Source organism: Drosophila innubila, assembly GCF_004354385.1.
Source record: "Drosophila innubila isolate TH190305 chromosome 3R unlocalized genomic scaffold, UK_Dinn_1.0 2_E_3R, whole genome shotgun sequence".
NCBI lineage: Eukaryota > Metazoa > Arthropoda > Insecta > Diptera > Drosophilidae > Drosophila > Drosophila innubila.
The window spans coordinates 16,559,524-16,581,589 of NW_022995380.1; the positions used below are offsets into that span (position 1 = coordinate 16,559,524).

Consider the following 22,066-nt stretch of genomic DNA (forward strand, 5'->3'; position numbering starts at 1 on the left):
TTGCTTTTGTTTGGCGGGCGATAAGATTATTGCAATTGAAGCCCAACTGGAGCTGTAGTCTTAAAAGCATTAAACAAAGCGTCAGATCTTTAAAATAAATCAGATAAAAAGTGGACGTATTTGCTTATTGCAATCAACTCCGTACTCAATGAACAACGCATGCGCTTCTCAATACACAGGACGAAGGACGTTGTCGTGGTCGGTTGGCTGCATCGGCATAGAGAAATGTGTCGTTGTCGGCTTGACAGAAGCAGTGGAGCCATTTGTTATACCGCTACCGATTCAGTGCTCTACGTAAATTCACAGCGTTTTGGTGTCTCCGTCTCCGTTGATTTGGTTTGTTAGACTTGTTATTTTCTTGCAAGTCTACGCGATTGCGTGTGTATGTGTGGGTGTGCGACTGTGCGAGTGTGTGTGTGGAGAAAAAAGCACAAGTAAACTTAAAAAACAAAAGAGAAAAACATTGTGAAACCATAGAAAAGTTAAATGCAAATGTTTATGCAGAAGTAAATTCCAACATTGCTATCGAACGACATTTTAGGGGTGACTCTGCTTCAGAGACTGCCTGCTACTTATGTTGGTAGTGGTGTTGGTGGTGGTGTCTCTCGTCCTCTCGTCCACACATTCCTATTTCTGGCAGTCGCGTGCAAAAAAAATAACCCCCAAGGAAAGAAGAAGCAATTGCTCCGCTTTTTGACTTTGCCTCTTGCGAATGTGTAGCGGCAATAAAGTGAAGTAAAGACGGGAAGGGAAGGGCAGAAGAAAATCAATACTGATAGTAAACTTGAGTGGTGATGAGCCCGAAAGCGAATTAATCTATCATTATAAATACGAGTATCTAGCGCTAAGTGGCGCCGTCAGGTGGTCAGTGTCCTTACCAAATGCCGTTAGTCTCTCTGCCCCAAACGGAGGCACCCCCGAGTGACTCATGCAGGATTCGCACTTCGTATCCCTTTGTGGATTTTACCCTATAAAGTGGAGCGACGCATGTTCTTTGAAATATTGATTTCAGTTTAACGTTTTTTGTTTGTTTAAAATTTCTCATGCCACAGCTAAAACAATTAAAAAGCAATTAGAATAACAACAGCAACAACAATTAGAGGAAACAACCAAGCAAGCGGAAAGTGAACTGCAAAAAAAAAAAACAACATTTATAAACAAAAATTACAAAAATGATAAAATGTCATTTGCATGCTCAATTTAACATGAATTGCATTTAATTTTTAAATCTAAAATTGGAAAAACCAAAAAAAAAAAAAAATAGGAATACACAACAAATTTGCTTATCTAAAAGTTAAAGAAACTTTCAATCAAAACAAGATGAAAACTCGACTCGTTTCGTTAACCTATCGCGGCAGTGCATCCGTCGATCCCCGCTACTCGGCGTCCATGTTACCCTGGACAATCAACGATATTCGATCCACAGAAAGCTACACAAAGGTGAGTAAAATCATAATTTTTAAATAAATTCTATAAATATAGAAAATATACTTTATAAAAATAAAAACAAAGAGAAACTGCAATTATGAAATAATGATTTGTTAATTAAACAGTTGTAAATATTTATAGAGACCTATCAACTGATTAAGTACTTTGAAAACCTCAAACAGATTTATACATGAGCCACAACAATATTTTTAAACATAAGAATCGCTTTGTTCAATTTACATTTAGTAATCAATACATCATAAGGTATTTCTAATAGATCCTTCTGTTAACTACTATTTATACTAATCTGTATAAGAAGAACAGACTAAGATCTTTATAAAATGTAATATTTCACCTCAGCTCTGTTTCTTTATTACTCCTTATTCCTCTTTGTTGTCCATCCTAAAGATATGCAAAGTATATTTCACTATTAGGTATTTCTCAGATACATTTTGAAAAAATCATCTCAACTTAAGAACACTTTACTTCACTTTATTGAATCATCGGAGGATATCATCAAGTGCTTAACTTGATGTTCTCCCAAGCTCCCAGCAAATTGTGTTCATCTCTCTGTTAGACATGGGGCCAACGCCTAAAGCGTTTTCATGTTAATCCAATTGCATTTAGTGATATCCACAACTCGCTTTTATCTTTGTCAAAAACAATTAAAAGCAATTTGCAATTATTACGGCCCAATAAATCAATTAAACAGCCCGTCAGGCACAACTCAATAGCAAGCACAGAGCGTATGCAATTTTATTAATAATTTTGCGCTTCATAAACGATAATTACACTGATTAGCTACCGTTGGCAACCATTCCAAAAGAGGCTAGCGAACTGCCTAAAATTAGACCCACAATTCCTAGAGGTGAGCCACTAAACGAAAATCACAGTTGTATTATGGGACTCCCAGTTAATTGGAAGGACAGCGTCACCACAAAATATAAACAGACAGACAGTCCTAGATGAGTATGTGCAGTAGGGTTGATTCTAGATTTGGGAAATTTAATTAGTTATGGAAAATAAATGTACATTTATTGAGTAAAGAAGTTTTTTAATGGGTATTCATATTGAGTACATACCTCGATCTAAAAGCTATAACAACTGAACTATATTTTCTTTCTCTAATTTTACAGAAACATTTTTAAAATTTATTTAAAGTGTTTAAAGAATTATAAATGACATTTGATGAATAGTACACATTAAGAACCTTAATTTTAAAAATAGTTGAATTTCGTAAGATGTATTTTGAACACGGTCTACAACAATTAATTTATGTTAGATTTGTAATAATTGAGAATAGTTAAGGCATAAATTTCTTTTAAAACTTAAATGCAACTAATTAAGCTTTCAAGATCTTTATAAATTATTGGATCTACTCTCGTTTTTGCCTAAAATATTTACGTGTATTTAATTACTCGTATACTGATATCGCCTACCTGACGCATTACGCATACGACGCGTTGGGCACGTGTGGCTACAAATTGTCTTCCTGCACTCCTGCACTCTTTCTCTCTCTCTCTCTCTCTCTCTCTCGTTTTTGCTCGCACTCTGGTGTCCCATGGCTAATATTATTTGAAGCTTGAAATTAATTTTAGCAAAGCTTGCAATTAGTCGCCCATCAGCCGCATGTGTGTGTGTGTAAATGCGTGTGTGTGTGGGAGGAGGGTGTGTCAGCTAACGATGCTCTAGGGTTTTCTTAGGGGCTTTTCAAGTCGGGTCCAGTCCAGACAAGCGCATAATTAAATTCCCCACAGCTGCCAACAAGTTGTGTGTTCAACCTGAGTGAAAGTTATGTAAAAGTGTTGGCAGCAAGAAGAAGCTCATGGATTGTCCCTAAGCCCCCGTCCTAGTTACCAGTCATGTTCATTTCGGTATCATGTGCTCTGCTCAGGTGGCAACACGGCGCATTAAAATGAATCCTTTTTACGTGCCTGCGGCAACTTACGGTGACTTCATCCCACCTCTGTCCAAGCAATTGTTGTTGATGCTCATTGAATAGAAGCCCCCGAGAAGCTGAGAAAATGGACAGCAGCAGCAAAGAGCAAAACATATTTTATAAAAGGGAAACAGCTTGTAATGCTTCTGTTCATACTTGTGGCTCCTTCTGATTCTGATCCTACCTCAGCTTAGTGGTCTTTTAAATGGGGAATTATGCGTAATTTTTGTTTGCTTCGTTGGGCATCAAGAGATTTTGATAAACCCGAGGTGACTGATGCTTTTAACTGGTTAATAACTAGCGTATTAGTATTTGTATAATTTTATTTTTACTCTAGAAGAATAGCAACTAAGCGAAAAAGTATGATGCATTAGATCAGTCATTGGTTTGCTGGAGAATGAAAGTGTCAAGAAATGAGTATTTTATTCATATACCTAATAGTCATATTGCTCAGCAAAGGAAACTGTCTCTTTTGTCGACTGTACATTAAACTTCCCAAGTAGATAATTTCTCACATTTCTCTTAATTTTTCTTTGTATATTTTTTGCCAGTATTTGCGCTCTTATTCCCATACAAATTATGCATGCACAACAAACGCACACACGCACACTCTCTCCTAACTTTTTCCCTTTCTTCTGTCCTGGTAAGCCAGATTCTACAGACCCAGAGACCACACCATAATTTGATGCACATCTTCTTGTATAAATATTTACTAAAGCTTGCACTTTTGTTTATTATTTCATATATGTTGCTGCTGTCCCCTCTTCTTCTTCTATCTCTCAACCACTGTAAATTGACACAAAACAAACACGCACACACAATGTGAGTGAGAAAGAGAAAATAAGATATAAAATAGAAAAAAAAGAAATGAACACAGAAATGTTTGCACAAGCTCTTCGTATCTCTGACAAATGCTGTGGCAGCTTATTGCTTTATTATGTTAAATAGCGCATGAAAATTATAACAAGCTGCCTTTTGGCTGTCGCTCAAGTGCGATACATGCCACGCCCACTTGGCTAAATGACACCCACGCACACCTCACAGACCATCAAAGTTTTATGTCAACTTTTGTTACGCTTTAATAACTAAGCAAACAAACTTGTCCCTCAAAGAATAGAGTAAGTGTGTGCAAACTTTTAAAAATATTTGCTTAGTATATTGGTAAGCAATTAGTGTAACAAAATTGTTGACATTCGTAAATATTGCATGGGTCAATAACGTAAAGCTATGCAAATATTTTGAGATCTTTTTTGAATTATTTACAAAAACTTGTTAATGTTTTTTATTTATCAGTTTGATTGATTTAGAATAGGCAACAAAAAATATGTTTAAAATAACTAAATTACAGATATTCAGCCCTGCGTAACTTGTGACCTTGACCTTTATTTTAAAACAATTTGTTCATGCTAAACTCAAATTTGCAATGAATAACCTAGAAATTTAAATGAAGTGTGTACAAAAAATTTGTAGAAACATCTCCTGTCTTAACATTGATTTTAAATAAATTTGAAAATTAAAAATCGAGATTTCACTTTCTTTTTTAATAATTAATTTTTTTTTGAATACAACTATTAACTTTACTATTTGAAAATTATACTTTAATTTAGAACTGAAATTATCTATATTGAACCTTATTAATTTAATGAAACTTATTAAAAAATTATAAAAACAATGAATGTGATTTTGATATTATATTTTAAAATATTATCATTTTGTAAAGAGTGTAGTCAGGTCTATTAGCAAACGACTTATAATTTTGGCATATCAACTTCATTATTTATAAATTTTACATTAATGAGAGATGCAGGGTATTTAATATCATTTATATTGAGCCTGACCAATTTGCTTTAATTTATTTAATCATCAGGGGAAAAAAGAGAGGGAGAGAAAAATACTGTCTGACAGGTATTTACCTCCATTTCAACTTGCCACACGCATCCCAGCAGCCACTTTGTGGCATGCTTTTCATTGACGTCACAACGGCAGGCGTAAAGTTGATTTGGGAGAGCTGAAAAAAATGAAGAAAAATCAATAAGCCGCTTGTTTCATACAGTACGCAGAAAACAGTATATATGTTTTTTTCCATTTCCATTTTCTTTTTTCTTAATTTTTTTTTTTGCTGCTGGTTGGGAAGTCACTCAAGTCGCAGCGTTAATCCGCTTCTGGTTGGGTCGAGTCACTTGAGCTGCTCTCACTTCTCCCTCCCACTCAGAGTGCAGTGTTGTAAATGGTTTCACACTTTGCCATCGTCATCGCCATTGCCTCGAGTGGAGGACTCTCGCTTGGGCCTACGCGGCGTATGAGTTACGTTTTTCCCGCCGCTGCTTTGGTTGGGCACACACTCAATTCCATTTGGCTGACGTTTTGCATTTGATGTTGCACACAGTTGTGTGGTCGCTTGATTTCTGGATTTGCCTCCCACTTGCCACATGCCACTCGTCTGGCGACTCTCTTGACATGCTTTAAATCAGAAATGTACCATATTGAGCAGAATTCAATTTGCCAGCCAAGGAATTTTGCTAGAGATTATTGTACAGAACTAGGACATTATCAGATATTTTGTGGAGATTGCAGAGTATCTCACAATCGACCACTCTCTCTGGCGGTCTTCTCACTTATGACAAATTTTCATTGGTTTCAGTTTCATATTGGTTTTGATTTCATTCTTTTACTTTCTTAAGTCTTTGTGTACTTTTGTCGCATATGGAAAACACAGTGGTGGCCCACACTGCGTATGCGCTATAATTATCTTACTATAACTGCCTACAATTGACATGTTGGCCTCTTTTAACTGTTACCGCTTTGTTCCTACTTCCCACTTGCCTCCATTAACCCCTCTCATTCACCTAGTCTTACTTTGCAACTCTAATTGACGTCAAGTTAAGGGAGACTTGGACTGTGTCTATTTTATTTGTTTAACGTTCTACTCTTTAAGCTATTATTGTTGTCACACACGCACATACAAACACAACCATTGAAATGCAGCTAGCGCCATGTGAAACAATCCCTCAACTGTATTACTGGTCAGTATTTAAGTTTTTGTGGAAGTAAGAGATGGAACAATATGAGCTTTTGAGTATATCAATATTCCTTTTCTATCAATCTTTAACATTTTTGATGAATTATAAGGACTAGCTTCTAAAAAAATTGGTTAAACTATATTTTCCCAAATAGGACGTTGTCTGACTTGATTACGGAATCAGTTCTTTGTAATACGATTTTTTTTTGGACTTGAACCTTGCTATAAACCACATTCTGCTTACTAGCTTTAATTTTAAATTTTTTTCATTTTGCCACTTCAAATAATGTATACTTAAAGTTAAGTTCGTGTCACGCGCACATCTCTAATCAGAATCACGTCGGCGTCGTGCCGTCAGCGTCGCGTGTTATTGCTCACTGACTTATACATTTTAACTGTTTCTTCATTACATTTTCATGTGCCAGCTGACGTTTGCCGTTCTTGTTGTGCATGCAATTTGATTTGTTGTTGTTGCACAATAAATTGTCTTCAATTGCTCATTACATAGCTGTTTCTGTTGTTTGTGTTTGTGTTTGTGTTGTCAGCGTTGTAGCCATATAATTTGCATTAACTGCATCAACTGTTGTTTCATATGGAAAATGGGGGCAAAAGGGTCAAAACTGCTACGTTTGGCGCTATTGCAGTTGCCATAAATAATATGAGATATATGTACATATATGTACGTTAAAGCAGCAATCGAATACAGCCATAATCATTAGAGCAAGAATCAAGTACTATGGGCTGTATTGAAGCTATAATTAAAAATTAATTAATTAAATAATATATTGCGGCATGTAAAGAGTAGAGGAAATTCCTTTAATTGTCTATTTAATGGGCTTAGGGTATTACCCATTCGTAAATTTAAAGTAGAGCATGTATAATTTATTATTTTATGCCCTTTCTTTCTTATAAATTAGCTTATAAAAAATCTTTGGCTTGTATTTCTTTCAAGCTGATTTCTTCAAGTGGTGTTTCAGTATTAATCCCGAACATCAGTTAAACAATGAGCCTTTTAAATATCCTAAACAGTTCTTCAATTTCTTATTAATGCTAATCAGGTGTGCTTCATTCCAATCAATCGCCCTTAATTCCTGCCCAATAATGAAAAAAATCCCAAATTTCAATACCAAACAGAAGTTTAACAAATTGAGAACTGGTAATTGGCAATTGGTTTGGGGCATAATTGGATTTGGTGTGTCAATGTCAAACGCGAAGCAACAGTTAAATGAATCTCTCGCATTCAACACTCAACTCACCTCAATTTACCTGACAGCGATGGCAGCGTTGCCTTTCTATGCAATTCCCACAGTCGTTCAGCATCGAGTGGAAATCACAAATTAATTGAAAATTGTCAAAGCGGGAGTGCGGGGGCTGGAGCGGGGCAATAGAATCATCATCAGGCTGTGCTAAAATCTCGTTGGAACTTTGCCATTTGAAAATTAATTTCAAATGCCAAAGGTGAGTCGTGCTTTAGCCAAGGTGGCATCCCTAATGATTACCGACTGCCTGGTAGCCTTATTAGGCGCTTTTTCATCCTGTTCAGTCCGCCAACTTCTACTCTTTTTCTATTTTTTGCTCTTACTAAAATGATATTAATTGCAAAGTTTTTGCTTTGATGCTCACAAATTCTTTGCCTTTCCAAACTCCCTGTTTCCAGTTCGTAATATATTTAAGTAGTTCTCGAGCTAACGCCTCCGTTGGTAAGCAAAATGGCAACTTAAGGCGAAAAAGGTACGACTATACTTAGTGCTCAGTATACAAATCAGACAAATTTTAGTTATAACAAATTTTTGAAAACTTTCCTCTTTTACTTTTTTAAGGATAAAACCTAGATTTTCTTGTCTCCCATGTTATAATATTTGTCTTAATCTTTTATAAAATTCGAGCTCGCAGGGCATCTCACCGTCGAGCACTCTCAACTGTTTTAAATTAATTTTCACAGAAAGTTTTAATTTTGTGAACCGCATACGCATATCCGACATTCCTTGAACCGGATTTTCTCCATATTTGTTGTTTTCTTCGTTGTTTACTTTTTGTGTTCGCTTCTTGTGCCTCAATTAGTGAAATTAAAGTTTATATTGTGGGCTGATATGTGAGAACATTATGAGAATTGTTTATGTTCTTAATGGGTGTTTTGGCAAATCATAAATTGCAAAACTAATTTGCTACAAATTTCATTGTCTTACTTATAAGAGCTTAAAATAGCTGAAGAAATAAAACAAATAAAGAATTAAGTCTTTTAATGAAATAATTTTTTTAAAGTTTTTCAATCATAAGCCTGTAACTGTATTTTTGATATTTCTTAACTTTAACTTATTTAAGAACTTTAAATCGATGTCGCAGGTTAAATTTCCGTTAGGTGGAATCGTCTCGTCTATCTTTAGTTGGTTGTATTTACCTTTTCCTGAAACACACCCTGCACTAAACTAGCGTCTGCTTAACTAACTGAACATAAATTTCATTTGCTTCCCTTTTATTTTATAGAAAAAAACGAAAACCTTTTGATAACAAAAAAAACTCAACCTACGTTCCAAATGGGCGACCTGCTTTCTGTCAACTACACTCCCAGCCACAACATCGACACACCCATTCAACAAGCCCTTCAACCCCACATACACAACGTTGACACTCCCTAGCTACCACGTCAATGTACATATAATAAAAACTGGGCATAAAACATGTAACAATGCAATAGAAGATGAGGCTCGACGAGGAAGTACCCTAACTTTATTATATCCCATTCAATCCGAATTAAATTTTTAGAATATTTGAATAACATATAAATACATATGTATTCGAAAATTCCAGGACTTTTTGATTAAAATGTGATTGTACATATGTTTTCTATATATTTTACACCCCATTTGATGAACTTCATGGCTACAGGGTATAAAAAGGGGCCAAGAACAAAAAAGCAACGAACATTGAGAATGGCGGCACATGTTGACGGTGACGGTGACGGTGACGTTGACGATGACTGCGATGAGAACGCCGGAAATGGAGCAGCCGCCATGTTTGCAATGTTGTCAGGCTGCTGTCAACTCTGCTTGCTTTTCTATCTATCCGCCCATTCGTCTGTTCGTCTGTCGCTCTGTCCTTTCATCTCTCTTCCTCTCTCTTGATCTATCTTTCTCTAAGCGAAGCGCTTTTGTACTTGTGCATGCAAGTAAACTGATTAAAAGAATTTAATACTGTTAATCTGCTTCGCCTAGTGGAAACGAAACGACATTGGACCATGGTAAGACCCTATTTGTATTTACTGTTGTTTTGTTGTAAATGTAAAGGATTAAACGAGTTGTTGAATATAGACAGAGAATGCAAATAAGAGAAAACATTGCCGTTTGTTATATTAATATAGTCGTAATGAGATACTATTTACTGATACTGTTACTGATTTGAATTTGTACTATTCATTAAAATGTATCCAGCAACATGGCTCAGAGACAGCGTGTCTCTAAATATGCGATACGTTGGGTTAAACGAACTATAGTCTCCTTCATTTCATTTATAGAAGCTTGTTTAGTATTAATTTTGTCCATTGTATCATCGTAGTCGTGCATCAGAGCTGGCATAGCTAAAAGTCCGCCCTGAAATGTGAGATCACAATGCTGTTTTCGAATACGAGCACGTTCTACTTTCGCCTTATATAGACGCTCCCTTAGAACACGTTGAGATTCCACTGTCTTCTGCAGTATTAAACTATGCTCCTTCAGTTTGCAGGCAATAGCAAGTGACTTCTCGCGATTATGATGAGTCATGTGCAATTCGCTGTGGTAGTTAAGTCGAAGCCTCTTCAATTCAATATTACGTTCTGATCGAAATATTGTTCAAATTATAATACAACTCTTACTATTATTGTTTTCATTTTAATGCTTACCTTCAATCTTTTTGTTTAGTGCTGTAACTTGATTTTGAATGCTAATGAAGTCTTCCATGCAAATATCTTCATTGATTTGTTCCAGCTTGTTTATTCTCTGAATAAGATATAAGTAAAATGTAAATAATTGCCATATTTAGAGTGGGAAACATTTTAGTTTTAAAGCTTACTTCTTTCATTTTTCCCAGAGTGTGCTTTCTTGTGATTAGATGAAGACGGGCATCGCTTATCTCATTTCGTTTGTCCTTCATGAGTCTCAATTCACGCTCAGTTATTCGTCTAAGGTACTCAGATTTATTTCCAAGAACTGCGAGCATTACATTTTCCAGATGTAGCTCAGTCCTCCTCACAATATTGTCTACGTATGTGAGATCAGTTAAGACACTCGTAATAAGGACGGAGTTTTTTGTCTTTGTCGATGCCGCTAACTGTAAAAAATAATCAAGCTGTCCCAAAATTTTCATATATCTTGTGTATTCGATATCCATTGTTTTGTTAGATAGTTTCATGAATGGCCGTAGGTTTCTCAGGCGTTTATAATAATCGCCCATTCGTTGGTTAAGAAATGTATTCATTTCTTTTTCCATCACATATTTAATCCGATCCTCTGCTAGGGCCTCCATCATTTTTTCCTTATCTAAACTATTTTTCAACAAATTGTGCAATTTGTTATTCTCAACCTCATCAACCACAGAGTTGAATAGCTCGAACATAAAATCCATTGTTATGTGAAGGGTTTCTTTTTGAAGTTTCATCGCTTCAGTTTCTTCTTCAGGCTCGATATTTATGGTGTCTAGAAAACTCTTGGTAAATCGATCAAACATATTTTCCTGCTCATCATTTATAGAGACTTTCTTTATATCCATTAATTCATCTAATTCCATTGATTCGCGACCGATGAACTCTCCTTCAGATGTTAACTCTTCTGACACCTCCGAATTCGTCGATGAAGAGCTTTCTATACTTCGTATACTTTCTCCAGTAAGTGGATCAACAAATTGACCTTTGTCAACTACATCACAACTGATATGTGAAGTAACAGACAGTGATTTTCGTAGTGTGATCAGTTCTTCGCTCTCCTCAGAAATATCTGATAAAGAGGGGAGTTCAAAGAGTTCTAAGAAATGTGTTTTCGCTTCCACTGAATCTACATGCTCTGATGGTTCAGGTATTAGGTCGTCATTATTATCTTCATCGCCCTCATGATCACTGTCATATAAACTAAAAAGACTGACAGACGAAGATGTCTCCTCTTCCAGTTTGATATTTTCCAAAACCTCAAATTCTAAAGTCGCTGATCCTTTTGATAGCCGTGTAGGAGTGGAAATTGCACTATTGTCTATATCTGAATGCAATTCAATTTCAACAGGATCATCGACTTTAAGAGTTTGGGGAGACTCTTGGAGTTCGCCTACTGTAAAACGTATACTTCTTGCTCTCTTCATTCGTTCCTTCTTCGATTCGCGAGTTTCATCTACTTCCAGCTTCTCGAAATTCCACAGTTCATCTTCTTCCTCTGGCTTTGTTGCTTTTTCTACTAAACTCTCTCCGATTATTGTTGGAATTGATACACGTCGAAGAGCGCTTTCGGATGGATCAGTCCGCATTCCGTCTGTTGAGGCATTTTCCTCATTAACTTGTTCAATTCCAACATCATTGTCATTAGCTTCAAGATCTCGCTGGGACTTCGGAAGATCTGAGCTCTTTTCATTGCTCTCTTCCAAGAGTATAAGCCTATCTGCAGGGTTTTCAGCTTCGGAGTCCATTTATAATTATAAATATTTTTTTGTACAATTTTTTTTTTCCTTTTTTGTGCTTTATTGATTTTTTTTTGTTTATATAACTCACATTAAAGTAACATTGAAATCCAAGCTAAATTGTTTATTGACCAAATAATATAATATGTTATCAAGTTGTTAATGTTAATGTGTCCGACAGGGACAGTCCAACAGCACTGTTAAGTTATGCTAATACTTGAAATTGAAATGTTATTCAAAATTGCTGAATAACATAAGTAATTCAGCTAAATTTAAAATAATGCACTTCGCAAAACTAATATCTGTAATTTTACAGCAAAGGAAAGGAAGTACAGTCAGTATGCCACATTTATCTGGGCTATATCTACATTATAAGAATGTAATAAGTAAACTAGTAAGGAAATCAACACATTGACATATATTTTATAAAACATTTTTATTATGTCGTGTGAACTTAAGTTGACGTCGTACCTAAGGGACATAAAAGAGTTACTGTATTACATTATCCCACAGTACATAGCTTATAGTAAATTAAATCTAACTGGATTCATAAGCTGGATCACTTTACACGAAATTAGTTAGAGAGATTTACCAACGCCACAACGTGACTCCAAATCAGAGATACGCTGGCTTAGACGTGCTACGGTCATTTTCATATCGTCCACAATTTCTCGCTTTGCTTTCACTTTTTCCACGGTTTCGTCGTAGTCGTACATTAGGGATGGCATAGCTAATAGTCCGCCATGGTAAGCGAGCTCGGATCCCTTATTTCGTATACGTTTGCGCTCCAACTTGGCGTTGTAAAGACTTTCGCGTAGTAATTGTTGAGTTTTTAGTGTCTTCTGCAAAAAATGTTGCCTGTATTTGATCTGACTGATAATCGATTGAGTTTTCTCCCGGCAATGTTGGTTCATATGCAAATCAGAGTGGTACTGATACCGAATCCTCTTTAATTCCACATTACGTTCTGGTCCGAGCATTTGATATATTATTATATATTTTTTATTATTAGCTTTCAATGCTTACCTTCAATTTTTTTTTCCAATGCTCCTATTTGATTCTGCAAGGCAATGAAGTCATCCATGGAAATACTCTCATCGATTGTTTGCAGCTTGCGAATTTGCTGTAAAGAAAATTAATAAAGACTCGTTTTTAATTTACAAACAATAATTACATCTGCGATTCGACCCAAAGTGTGCTTTCTTGTGATAAGTCTGAGGCGTGTATCACTAATCTCATTTCTTTTTTGGCTCATAAGTCTTAGCTCGCGTTCAGTTATCCGTCTCATATAGTCGGATTTATGTCCCAAGGTACTAAGAATTTTGTTTGAGAGATATTCTTCGGATTGAAAGGAAATGTTTCGTACGTATGTGAGATCCATTTCAACACTAGATATTAGGTAAGCATTCTTTTTTTTTGCCTCCGCTAACATATTTAAATTAAAATCTAATCGGTTAAGGCATTCGATATATCTTTCGCGTTCCCTTTCATGTAATTCGGGTGACAGCTTTGTGTAAACCCGATCATTTTTCTGGCGTCTGTGATATTCGAGAACTTTAGCGTTAAGATAATCATTCGTACTTTTTTCGTAATTATAGTTTGAAACTTCTGCCGATAGTTTTTCATAGAGCTTCCATTTATCCAACTTTTTGTTGAGAATATCTTCTGATTTCATATTCTCAGCATTGGTGACCACCATTTTGATAAGATCATGTAAAAACTCGAATGCGATTTGGTTACCACCCTCTTTAATTTTAACTGTTGGATGTATATCCCATGTTTCGCTGATGACATTCGTTAAATCGAAATTTGTTTCAAAATTAAGAAAGATATCTTCATCTTCAAGATTCAAATCACCCTTCAGATCTAATGGCTCATCAAAATCAATTATTTCTTCACTCAAACTCGAACTGCTCCCATCGACAATTTGCTGTCTTGAACATTCTGTACTCTCAGTGCTCGATGATGATATACTGAGCCCAGTAAGTGGATTAACAAATTTACCTGGGTCCACAGAAACGGGGATTATAGGAGAAAGTTGAGATTTAAGATGCACGAAAGTTTCAATACTATCGTTCTCAGAAATATCAGACAATGAGGGTACCTCAAAATTTTGTAAAAAATCAGTTTTTGCTTTAACTGAACAGATTCCCATTACTGACTCTTGTACAATGTCGTAATCATTATCATCATCAGAATCATAATGTAAAAGATTTTCAGCTTCATCATCTTCTATTGAAATTTGGGATACAACAGCATCCTGAAGCTCGCTCGAACTAGTCACATCCCGAATTAATCGTGTAGGAGTGGAAATGGCAGTACTGCTTGCAGTGTCGAGCAAATCAATTATCACATTATCTGAAGGTGATCCCTCATGCACTTGTTTTTTCACATCATCAAGTTCATGGTCAGTGTCTTCAACTGTGAATCGAATACTACTCGCTTTTCTCACACGTTCCTTTCGTTTGGCGCGCTTCACCTCAGCAGCTTTTATGTCTATGCTCTGAGAATCCTGTTCTGTCGTAGCCTCAGTTGTATTCCCCTCAGCACAATCTTCTGCAACCACCTCTGTCAGCTCGACATTATTATACGCAACAGGAGCTTCTTCGACAACTACATCAGAATTGTCCTGAAATTTAAGCGCAGTATTCTCTTCATGGGAAATGGAAGCTGCAACTGTTAATGCAGAGATGTTAGTTTCTGAGTCCATTGTAGTGTGTTAATTGGTTTTGTGAATTATTATTATTTTTTTCTTTTAAGTATTTAGTGTGTTTGTGATTGTTTCGTATGTCGTGTGTGTAATATTATACTCATATTTCAACTAACATTCAAGTCGACGCTAAATATTCAACTTTAATCAACTGATTTATATACGTCGTGGTGTAGGTTGAAAAGATATTATCTATGCATAGTAAATGTCAACGATGTTTTTGTCGGGTTTATATTAAGATTATTATTTTAAAATAAAAAAGGGTCTAAATAATCGTATCATATCTCTTACTTGCAGCTATCAGTGGGCATCGAGAATGGCAAACTGGAGTCCTACAATTCGGACTTTGAGCTACAGTTTAGCCATCCCCTAAAGCATATCGTGGGAATGTGCCGTATCGTACACAAACCGCAGGCAAAGACCGTTGGCAACGGTTTTATGCAGCTCAAATCAAATGCTGGAACTGGCAATTTCTCCAATTCTGCAACGGTCTCCACATCCTCATCTTCAACAACATCTTCCACAGCTGCCGCCGCCGCTGGCAACTCATTAACCGCAAATGGACCGCGTCACACACTAACCACATCCACATCCTACGGCTCACTCTCGTCTAGCGCTGCAGCCGCTTATCAGTTGCAACAGCAACAGCAGCAGGCAACTGATACAGAGCAGCCGCAGAACTTTATGGAATTCCAGGGACCCATCACTGGCCTGGTCTACTTGTTAAAAGATCCTAAGGATCCCCTGCTGCACATCTATCTATTTGAATGTGAAACCATCGAGGAGGTAAGTGCATATTTAAATATCAACTGCAATTTCAGCCCTTTTGTTTGAAACTTTTTCCCCTTTTGCATTTGTCCCTTTTTAAACGCATTCACATGAAAATGTTTTCAAAAGTTAAAACAATGCCTTTTATTTTAACTAAAACTTAGTTGAGTAAATTGCAAAGAGCTTAAATGGAACAAACGAATTATGAGGAAACGCAGAAAGTTTCTTCATGTTATAAATAAAAAGAACTTTCGTTTAAACTTTCTATATTTAACCGTTTTTTACATCATATTTTATAAAAAGATCATGGAATTTTATGCTGCTGTCGCTTTTAGATTAGTTAAAACTTTAACAGAATGCTAACTGTTAACTTTAGGTGTTGTTTTTTTACACAGTATGTTAGTGACTCTCCTAGTTGTGATTCTATTACCTAACAAAAATATCCCAAACCCCAGTAATTAAACGCCCAACTCATTTTCCGTGTAACAATTGCCTCTCAGCATGCTAAAAAACAACTTCCGATTTTGTTTCTAATTAAAACCACTAGAAAATAACTAAAACTAGGCCAGACAAACTACCCCTTAAACTACAACTATATTGGCGCCATTTGGCACAGTTCAGAACTGACCTTCGTGACGGCAAAAAACGTCAAATGTGGCTTTAGCTACACGCAAAATGTTAATTCCGAATAAACAGATTGTCAAAAAATATAACAATAAAAACAATATCCTATTGCTGACACGCCCATTTCGAAAAATATAATTGAAACGGACGACGTGCTCCAAATTACATGTCATTAATTTGTTAGTTTTATTAATTCCTAAAAATTTGCAAAATAAACATATGAAAATGTAACTTTACTGGTACCTCTAACATATTTTAGCTAAGTAAAATTAAATGTTAGTTTCAAAAACAGTTTTTAGCTCAAATGTTAATTCTATTCCTTAAATGTGTTTTTATTAATTTCAACAACAATATTTAATACTACATGTGTTGCAGTATTTTTCTAAATATAATTTTTGCTTCACTTAAATGAAATGGTAATTGCTGAACGTTTTTGACTTTTGCCATTGTTGTTATTTATAATAGTTGCTGCTGTTGCTGATTGCATGTCAGAAGTCATTTTAGACAACGTCAGTTTGCCACGCCCACAAAGCTTAATTTACCAGCTGCCTTTCACAGAATGAAACACAAAATATACGAGTGTACATATTTGTGTGTGTGAGTTGCATTGTTTAGAAGTTTGACTGTAAAATTTATGGGTCAGTTTACTATATGCCAGGACGCCTGAAATAAAACTAAAATAAATACTTAAATTCTTATTAAATGATGATTTTATATTGAGCCACTTTAATATAAGAAATATAAACTTTTATATATATATATAAAAAAAAAAGCTTATATAGGTAAAATTCAATAGTTTTTGACTAGATTGTTTATTTTAATAAAATCAAGAAATTTTGAATAAAACGCATTTAGTTAGAAAGTAAATATAAAATGTCTTGTTTACTTACATAAACAACATTTGATTGCTACTAGATTCTAAGAAATAAAAATCGAAGGATCTGCAGATACTATATAGTCTGTTAATATTGATTTTATTTTTTAGCACTATTGTAGCCCCAACGCTGCTCTCTACGGAATTCTTAAACTTTGCATAAGCTCCACTATATTGTGGTCTGTTTTATTTGAGTCTACCAAATTGGTCTTTTAAATCATTAATTACTTATAATGAGAAGGAGAAGCAGAGCGCCACTTTATGCTTTTAGCGTTGCCCAAATGTAATAATTTCTCATGTGCCAACTACCTGGGCAGCATCCGCCCGCGTTTATAGGTGTCATTAGACCGCAAGGACACAGCGACAACACAAATAAAAAAATGAAGGGGAAACCACTTAAAAGACCCGTTAAAGCCTGCAAAATTGTACCTAATTGCCGTGCAGAGATAAGCGTAGCATACTTTTAACAGAGACTGTTGACAGCTGTGGTCTCTGCGGTGGGTATAATTTTATAATCTTTTAAATAATTTAAGTAAACAAAGAACACACGTCTTACTTTCAACACATATGAACAACATGGCGTATGCGTAATGTAAAATGCGATTTTTTTCCCTCCCTTTTTAATAAGCGCACTTTGTGGAAAGTATTGTGTTTGTTCGTTCGACTTCTGTGCGTTTTACTGGTAACCTGGCAACAGACAAGCAATTCACGTTGATTGCATGTCCTTGTGGCAAGTCCTTTGACTCGTTTCGTGTTGTTGTCGCAAATGACGCATGACGCTGAGCTGCCATTTGCATGGACCATCATCGCTGTTTAAACATCGTTTTTATTGTGCTACCAAGTGGCCTGAACTCGAACTCACAGCCAGAAGCCGACACAGGCGTGGAAACTACCTCAAACATGAGAGAGGCATTCACAACCATTAGCAAATGTCGCTTCCGTTGCCATAGTCCTTAGAAGAGACATCATCGTTGTCATTCGTAACGCTCTTCTGACTTTTAATGGCCTTAAAAAGGACTTACCCTGTGTTATCCTGCCTGCTTGTGTTGGTCAACATAATCGAGTCGAGTGTTGGCCACAATGTGAATTCCAGAAAATTTAAAGGGTTAGATAGAATATTGGTTATATTGAGTACAAAATATTAATAAATATTAATCATTTAACTAGTGAGTGAACAAAAAAGAGCTGTTGTTCTTTGAAATAGCGAGGGAATTATAAACAATTATTTATTATTGAGAAGTACTCATTAATTTGAATAATCAGGGGTGCCGCATAATTCAAAACTAACCGAAAATCTCCCAAAAATAATTTAGGGATTTAGGAGATTTTCGGTTGTTTTTTTATTCTAAATAGCCATACTTTTTTGTTATCCTATGATTTCCTATGAAGGGAAAGAGATTAAGCAAAACATATTTTTTTTTTTTGTTAAAAACGGGAAATCGTCTATTTAATTTAATATAACGTATTATAAAGTTATAACATACTATTATTAAAATATGTACAACTGTTGATAACATAACATGTTAGTACAAGACAATAAAAAATGTTAAAGCTTATGTTGCCTACTTTTAGGATCACTCAGTATGCTTTGTTTTTCATTCCCATCTTCTGCAATGGCTTAAAATTACGTTTACTTTTAAATATCTGTACATTCCGAAAAGTACACCTAGTAGGATAACTTTTTATTGATCACATAAAGGTTTGCAATTGACTTCATAGACGGCGCTTCCTTCGTTTCTAATTTTCACCACTTTTCCCTTTTATAGCCGCATGAAATCCTACGAAGTGCACACATAATGCAATCAAAAGTGCTGTATAGGAAGAAAGAAGAGGAAGAGCGGGTATTGCCTTCAATGGCAAAAACTTTAACCTGCATTTGTGCTACAATGAACTTTTTGGCCTGTTTGCCTTCTTTCGACATTTGCATATGTTCGAGCTTTGCTTCAACTCAAAGTCCTGCACGGCATTGTTGGCCTTGGCCTGATGTTCGCTTTCTGGCCGGAAGCTTTTGAAATTGATATTGAGTATTAAAGTCCCCGTTTCCACATATCTATAAAATTGATAATTGACTCTTATTGTTGTTGTATTTGTATTCGCTTTCCTTTGCTTTCCTAGCCACGTCAAAGCCTACATATGACAACAAATTGAAATTTTATAAAATGAAATTTCAATTGATATTCCTTTTCATTTTTTACTGCCTTCGGTGCAGTTTGCCTTTAGCTATATTGATAGCCAAGTTTACATTACAAGTTTTGCATATTGCTTTTCTCTCTTTCTCTTCCTCTTCCCTTCCCTCCCTCCCTCCCTTCCCCTCTCATTCTGTTATTGTGTTTGTCAACTTGAAATTGATAGAGCGCTTTCATTGCAACTTGTTTGATAGTTTGGGCCTATTTGAGTATTTGCAGTTTAGTTTAGTTTCTAAATTGTTTTCAAAATTTCAAAATTTTATTTTTGAGCAATTTATTAAGTTCCATATAATTTTAAATAGCGCATTGCTGTAGCAATTTTCAATTTAATATTTAAATAGATTCTTGTAACTTTTGAACGCAATATTTGCACTTTTATCCCTATGCTATATAAAATATTACACTCTGCCCTGATCACATATATCGCACATACGCAGCGTTGTGTGAGTGTACTTTGTCACATACTCTCTCGCTCTCTCTATCTCTCTTTCTCTCTCACTCGTTTTTCCTTTCTCACACTCTCACTATCAACACACGTACTCAATGCTCACTGAGAAACGGTTCAAATCGTTTTTGTTGTTTCTTTTATTTCGCATGCGCAGGTTGATTCGTAGTTTTTGTTGTTTTCTGTGAGCGTTTCTCTCTTGTTCGTTGGATCGGAGACCAGCAAATGGGATCCCGGTTGTCAGTTGTCTGGCGGCAATTGAAACGCGTGCGCGTCTTGTCTGAAGGCAGCGACAGCTACCGAATAACAAAAACAAAAACCAAAATAAGAACAACAAAACCGTTAACAAAAAGTAATAAAAACAAATTCAAAGAAATTACCTTATAATTAACAATAATTAATTGAACTTGTGCGAATGCGAGTGCGAGTGCATATGCACCTATAAGTATTTAAAATATCTGATAATAAATATAAACTTGTTTATACTTGAACTTGTTTATTGTGCAAAGTGCTTGGCCAACAACAGTGGAAACAAAAACAAAACGCATATGTAGAAAATATAAATAAATTATTGACTTAAACGTGCCAGCCAAAAAAAAAAAAGAATACAACACACATCAAAACAATGTTCCAATTTGTACATATATATGAAAATTTTTATGTATATACTTACGTATGCATATCAATCGAGTATATATTGAACATATATCATCTTCTAGTTGCGTCAGTTGGCAATTCTTTTCTTTCAACATTTAATTGAAGTCAAATACAAAAACATTGACAGATTAAGCAAAAAAAAAAACAGTTTTGAAATAAACAAATTTTATTAGCTGTCAATAAACTGAGAGTTCTATAATTCTTCTCGATTCATGCAAATTGTGTTAAGTTGGATAAACAAATGTTACATAAAGCACTTAAAGCAAGTATACGTACATATATTTGCATTGTCCCAAATACTTAAAATGTTGGCTGCTGTCAATGGGCAGTGCAAACATCTCGACGAATTCAAATCAAGTAAACGAATTAACGCGACAATTAGCAGAAAATACAGATAGATACATACATATATTCTAGTATACATAGATATACAATACCAATACAGATATGTACAAATACAGCTAAGGAACAATGCCTCAGCATTCATATAGCGTTGCTCTCAAGTAAATCGCATTGTTTTCGTCATTCGATTTTGCCCTAGGGAATACTTAAACTAAATACGTATCAATAATAATTGTGAATTATTTTTATCGATTAACCTCAACAACCGCAACTAAGAGAACTTTGAACTCACACCCCCTTAGTTGACTTGTTGGCTCGAAATCATATGTGAAATATGAAAATTCTTTCGTTTATCTAAAGATTTACTTTGGCTGTAGTGCTGCTGGCACCCTTATATCTAAACAGTTGAAATAACCCGCTCTATTTGCGGTTCTTGTAACCGGCTAAAGAAACTCACAACGCAAATAAATCGAATCGTTCACACGCGTCGTTTGTGTTCTTCATTTTCATTTATTTATTAATATTTTGCTGTTCGCGGTAATACAAATAAATTGTTTTGTTTTCTGTGTGACTTTCAAATATATTTCTGGTACATCAACCTTTTAAAAATTGTCGTTGAAACTATATCAAATATTTATTTATTATTATCACAAGGTTGTCCTACGATTGACTTTATTTATGTAGGCCTAGACAGATTTGAATTAAATTAATGTCGCAATTAAAACCAAAGAGAAAAACAACAATACCAACACAAATAAATATGTGAACTCAATCCAGATAATTCACAAAAACTAAGTAACAAATAAATTTAAATAGTATTTCAGTTGCTTTTAAATAAAAGCAAATATTTCACAAAAATAAATAAATATACAAACAAATAATTGAAAACACTGCTAATTAATACATAAAAAAATATAATCATAAAATTTTTTTTACATACATAATATATACATAACATCTATATATTATATAAATTCATAAATACTTTATAGCAACACAATTTTAGGGTATTCAGACTTTTGCTTTTTATTAAACAAATGTTTATTCTACAGTATAAACTACAAAGATTGCTTAAACGATATTGAGCTTAAAAGTGAAGTGATATAATCAATATACTATGGTACAAAAATCAAAATGGCAAACACAACAAACTTCTGATAGTTGTTAACAATAAAAGAATATATTGAGACTAAAGTGCAACAATAAATTGTGAAATAAATTTATATTGCAACGGCGTCTGGCGGCCATTGCAACAGTAAGTTTCGTAACTTCAGAAATAACAACAGCAACGATAACAACAATAAAAACTAAAGACAACAACAATAGGAAAATATAAAACAATGTTTACGGTGCCATTTTACCGAGATACAATTCTAACGGCCTCCGTCAGCGATGCATCCGTGCTTAATAAAAGCCACGCCGTATGTAGAGGGTATATCC

At 35.1% G+C, this 22,066-nt stretch overlaps 2 protein-coding genes across 4 annotated transcripts in view; one reads left to right on the forward strand and one right to left on the reverse strand.

The window, feature by feature from the left end:
* Positions 1-169: 169 nt before the first annotated feature.
* LOC117789677 (TBC1 domain family member 4) overlaps positions 170-22,066 on the forward strand; it is a 33,126-nt gene continuing 11,229 nt past the window's right edge. For 2 of the 3 annotated variants that reach the window (XM_034628759.1, XM_034628760.1), the window contains exon 1: positions 21,639-22,047. In XM_034628759.1, coding sequence (XP_034484650.1) covers positions 21,967-22,047 — 81 coding nt within the window. In that variant the 5' untranslated portion in view covers positions 21,639-21,966. Of the gene's footprint in view, positions 409-1,076; positions 1,441-15,027; positions 15,517-21,638; positions 22,048-22,066 lie in introns of those variants that run through there. The other variant, XM_034628761.1, reaches the window with a different exon arrangement.
* Positions 12,438-14,876, reverse strand: LOC117789678. The gene is made up of 3 exons (XM_034628762.1): positions 13,195-14,876; positions 13,047-13,143; positions 12,438-12,987 (listed from the first exon to the last, which is right to left on the reverse strand). The coding sequence occupies exons 1-3, from the start codon at positions 14,728-14,730 to the stop codon at positions 12,599-12,601; spliced, it is 2,022 nt and encodes a 673-aa protein (XP_034484653.1). The 5' UTR covers positions 14,731-14,876; the 3' UTR covers positions 12,438-12,598.

What these genes read in the sequence shown, in the direction of transcription:
- LOC117789678 (XM_034628762.1), bottom strand. Translation starts at nt 14,730, where the DNA reads ATGGACTCAGAAACTAACATCTCTGCATTAACAGTTGCAGCTTCCATT. An exon ending in CTTTGGGTCGAATCGCAGAT is followed by an intron (nt 13,144 to 13,194) that starts GTAATTATTGTT and finishes TTTTCTTTACAG; the next exon opens with CAAATTCGCAAGCTGCAAAC. An exon ending in ATTGGAAAAAAAAATTGAAG is followed by an intron (nt 12,988 to 13,046) that starts GTAAGCATTGAA and finishes TGCTCGGACCAG; the next exon opens with AACGTAATGTGGAATTAAAG.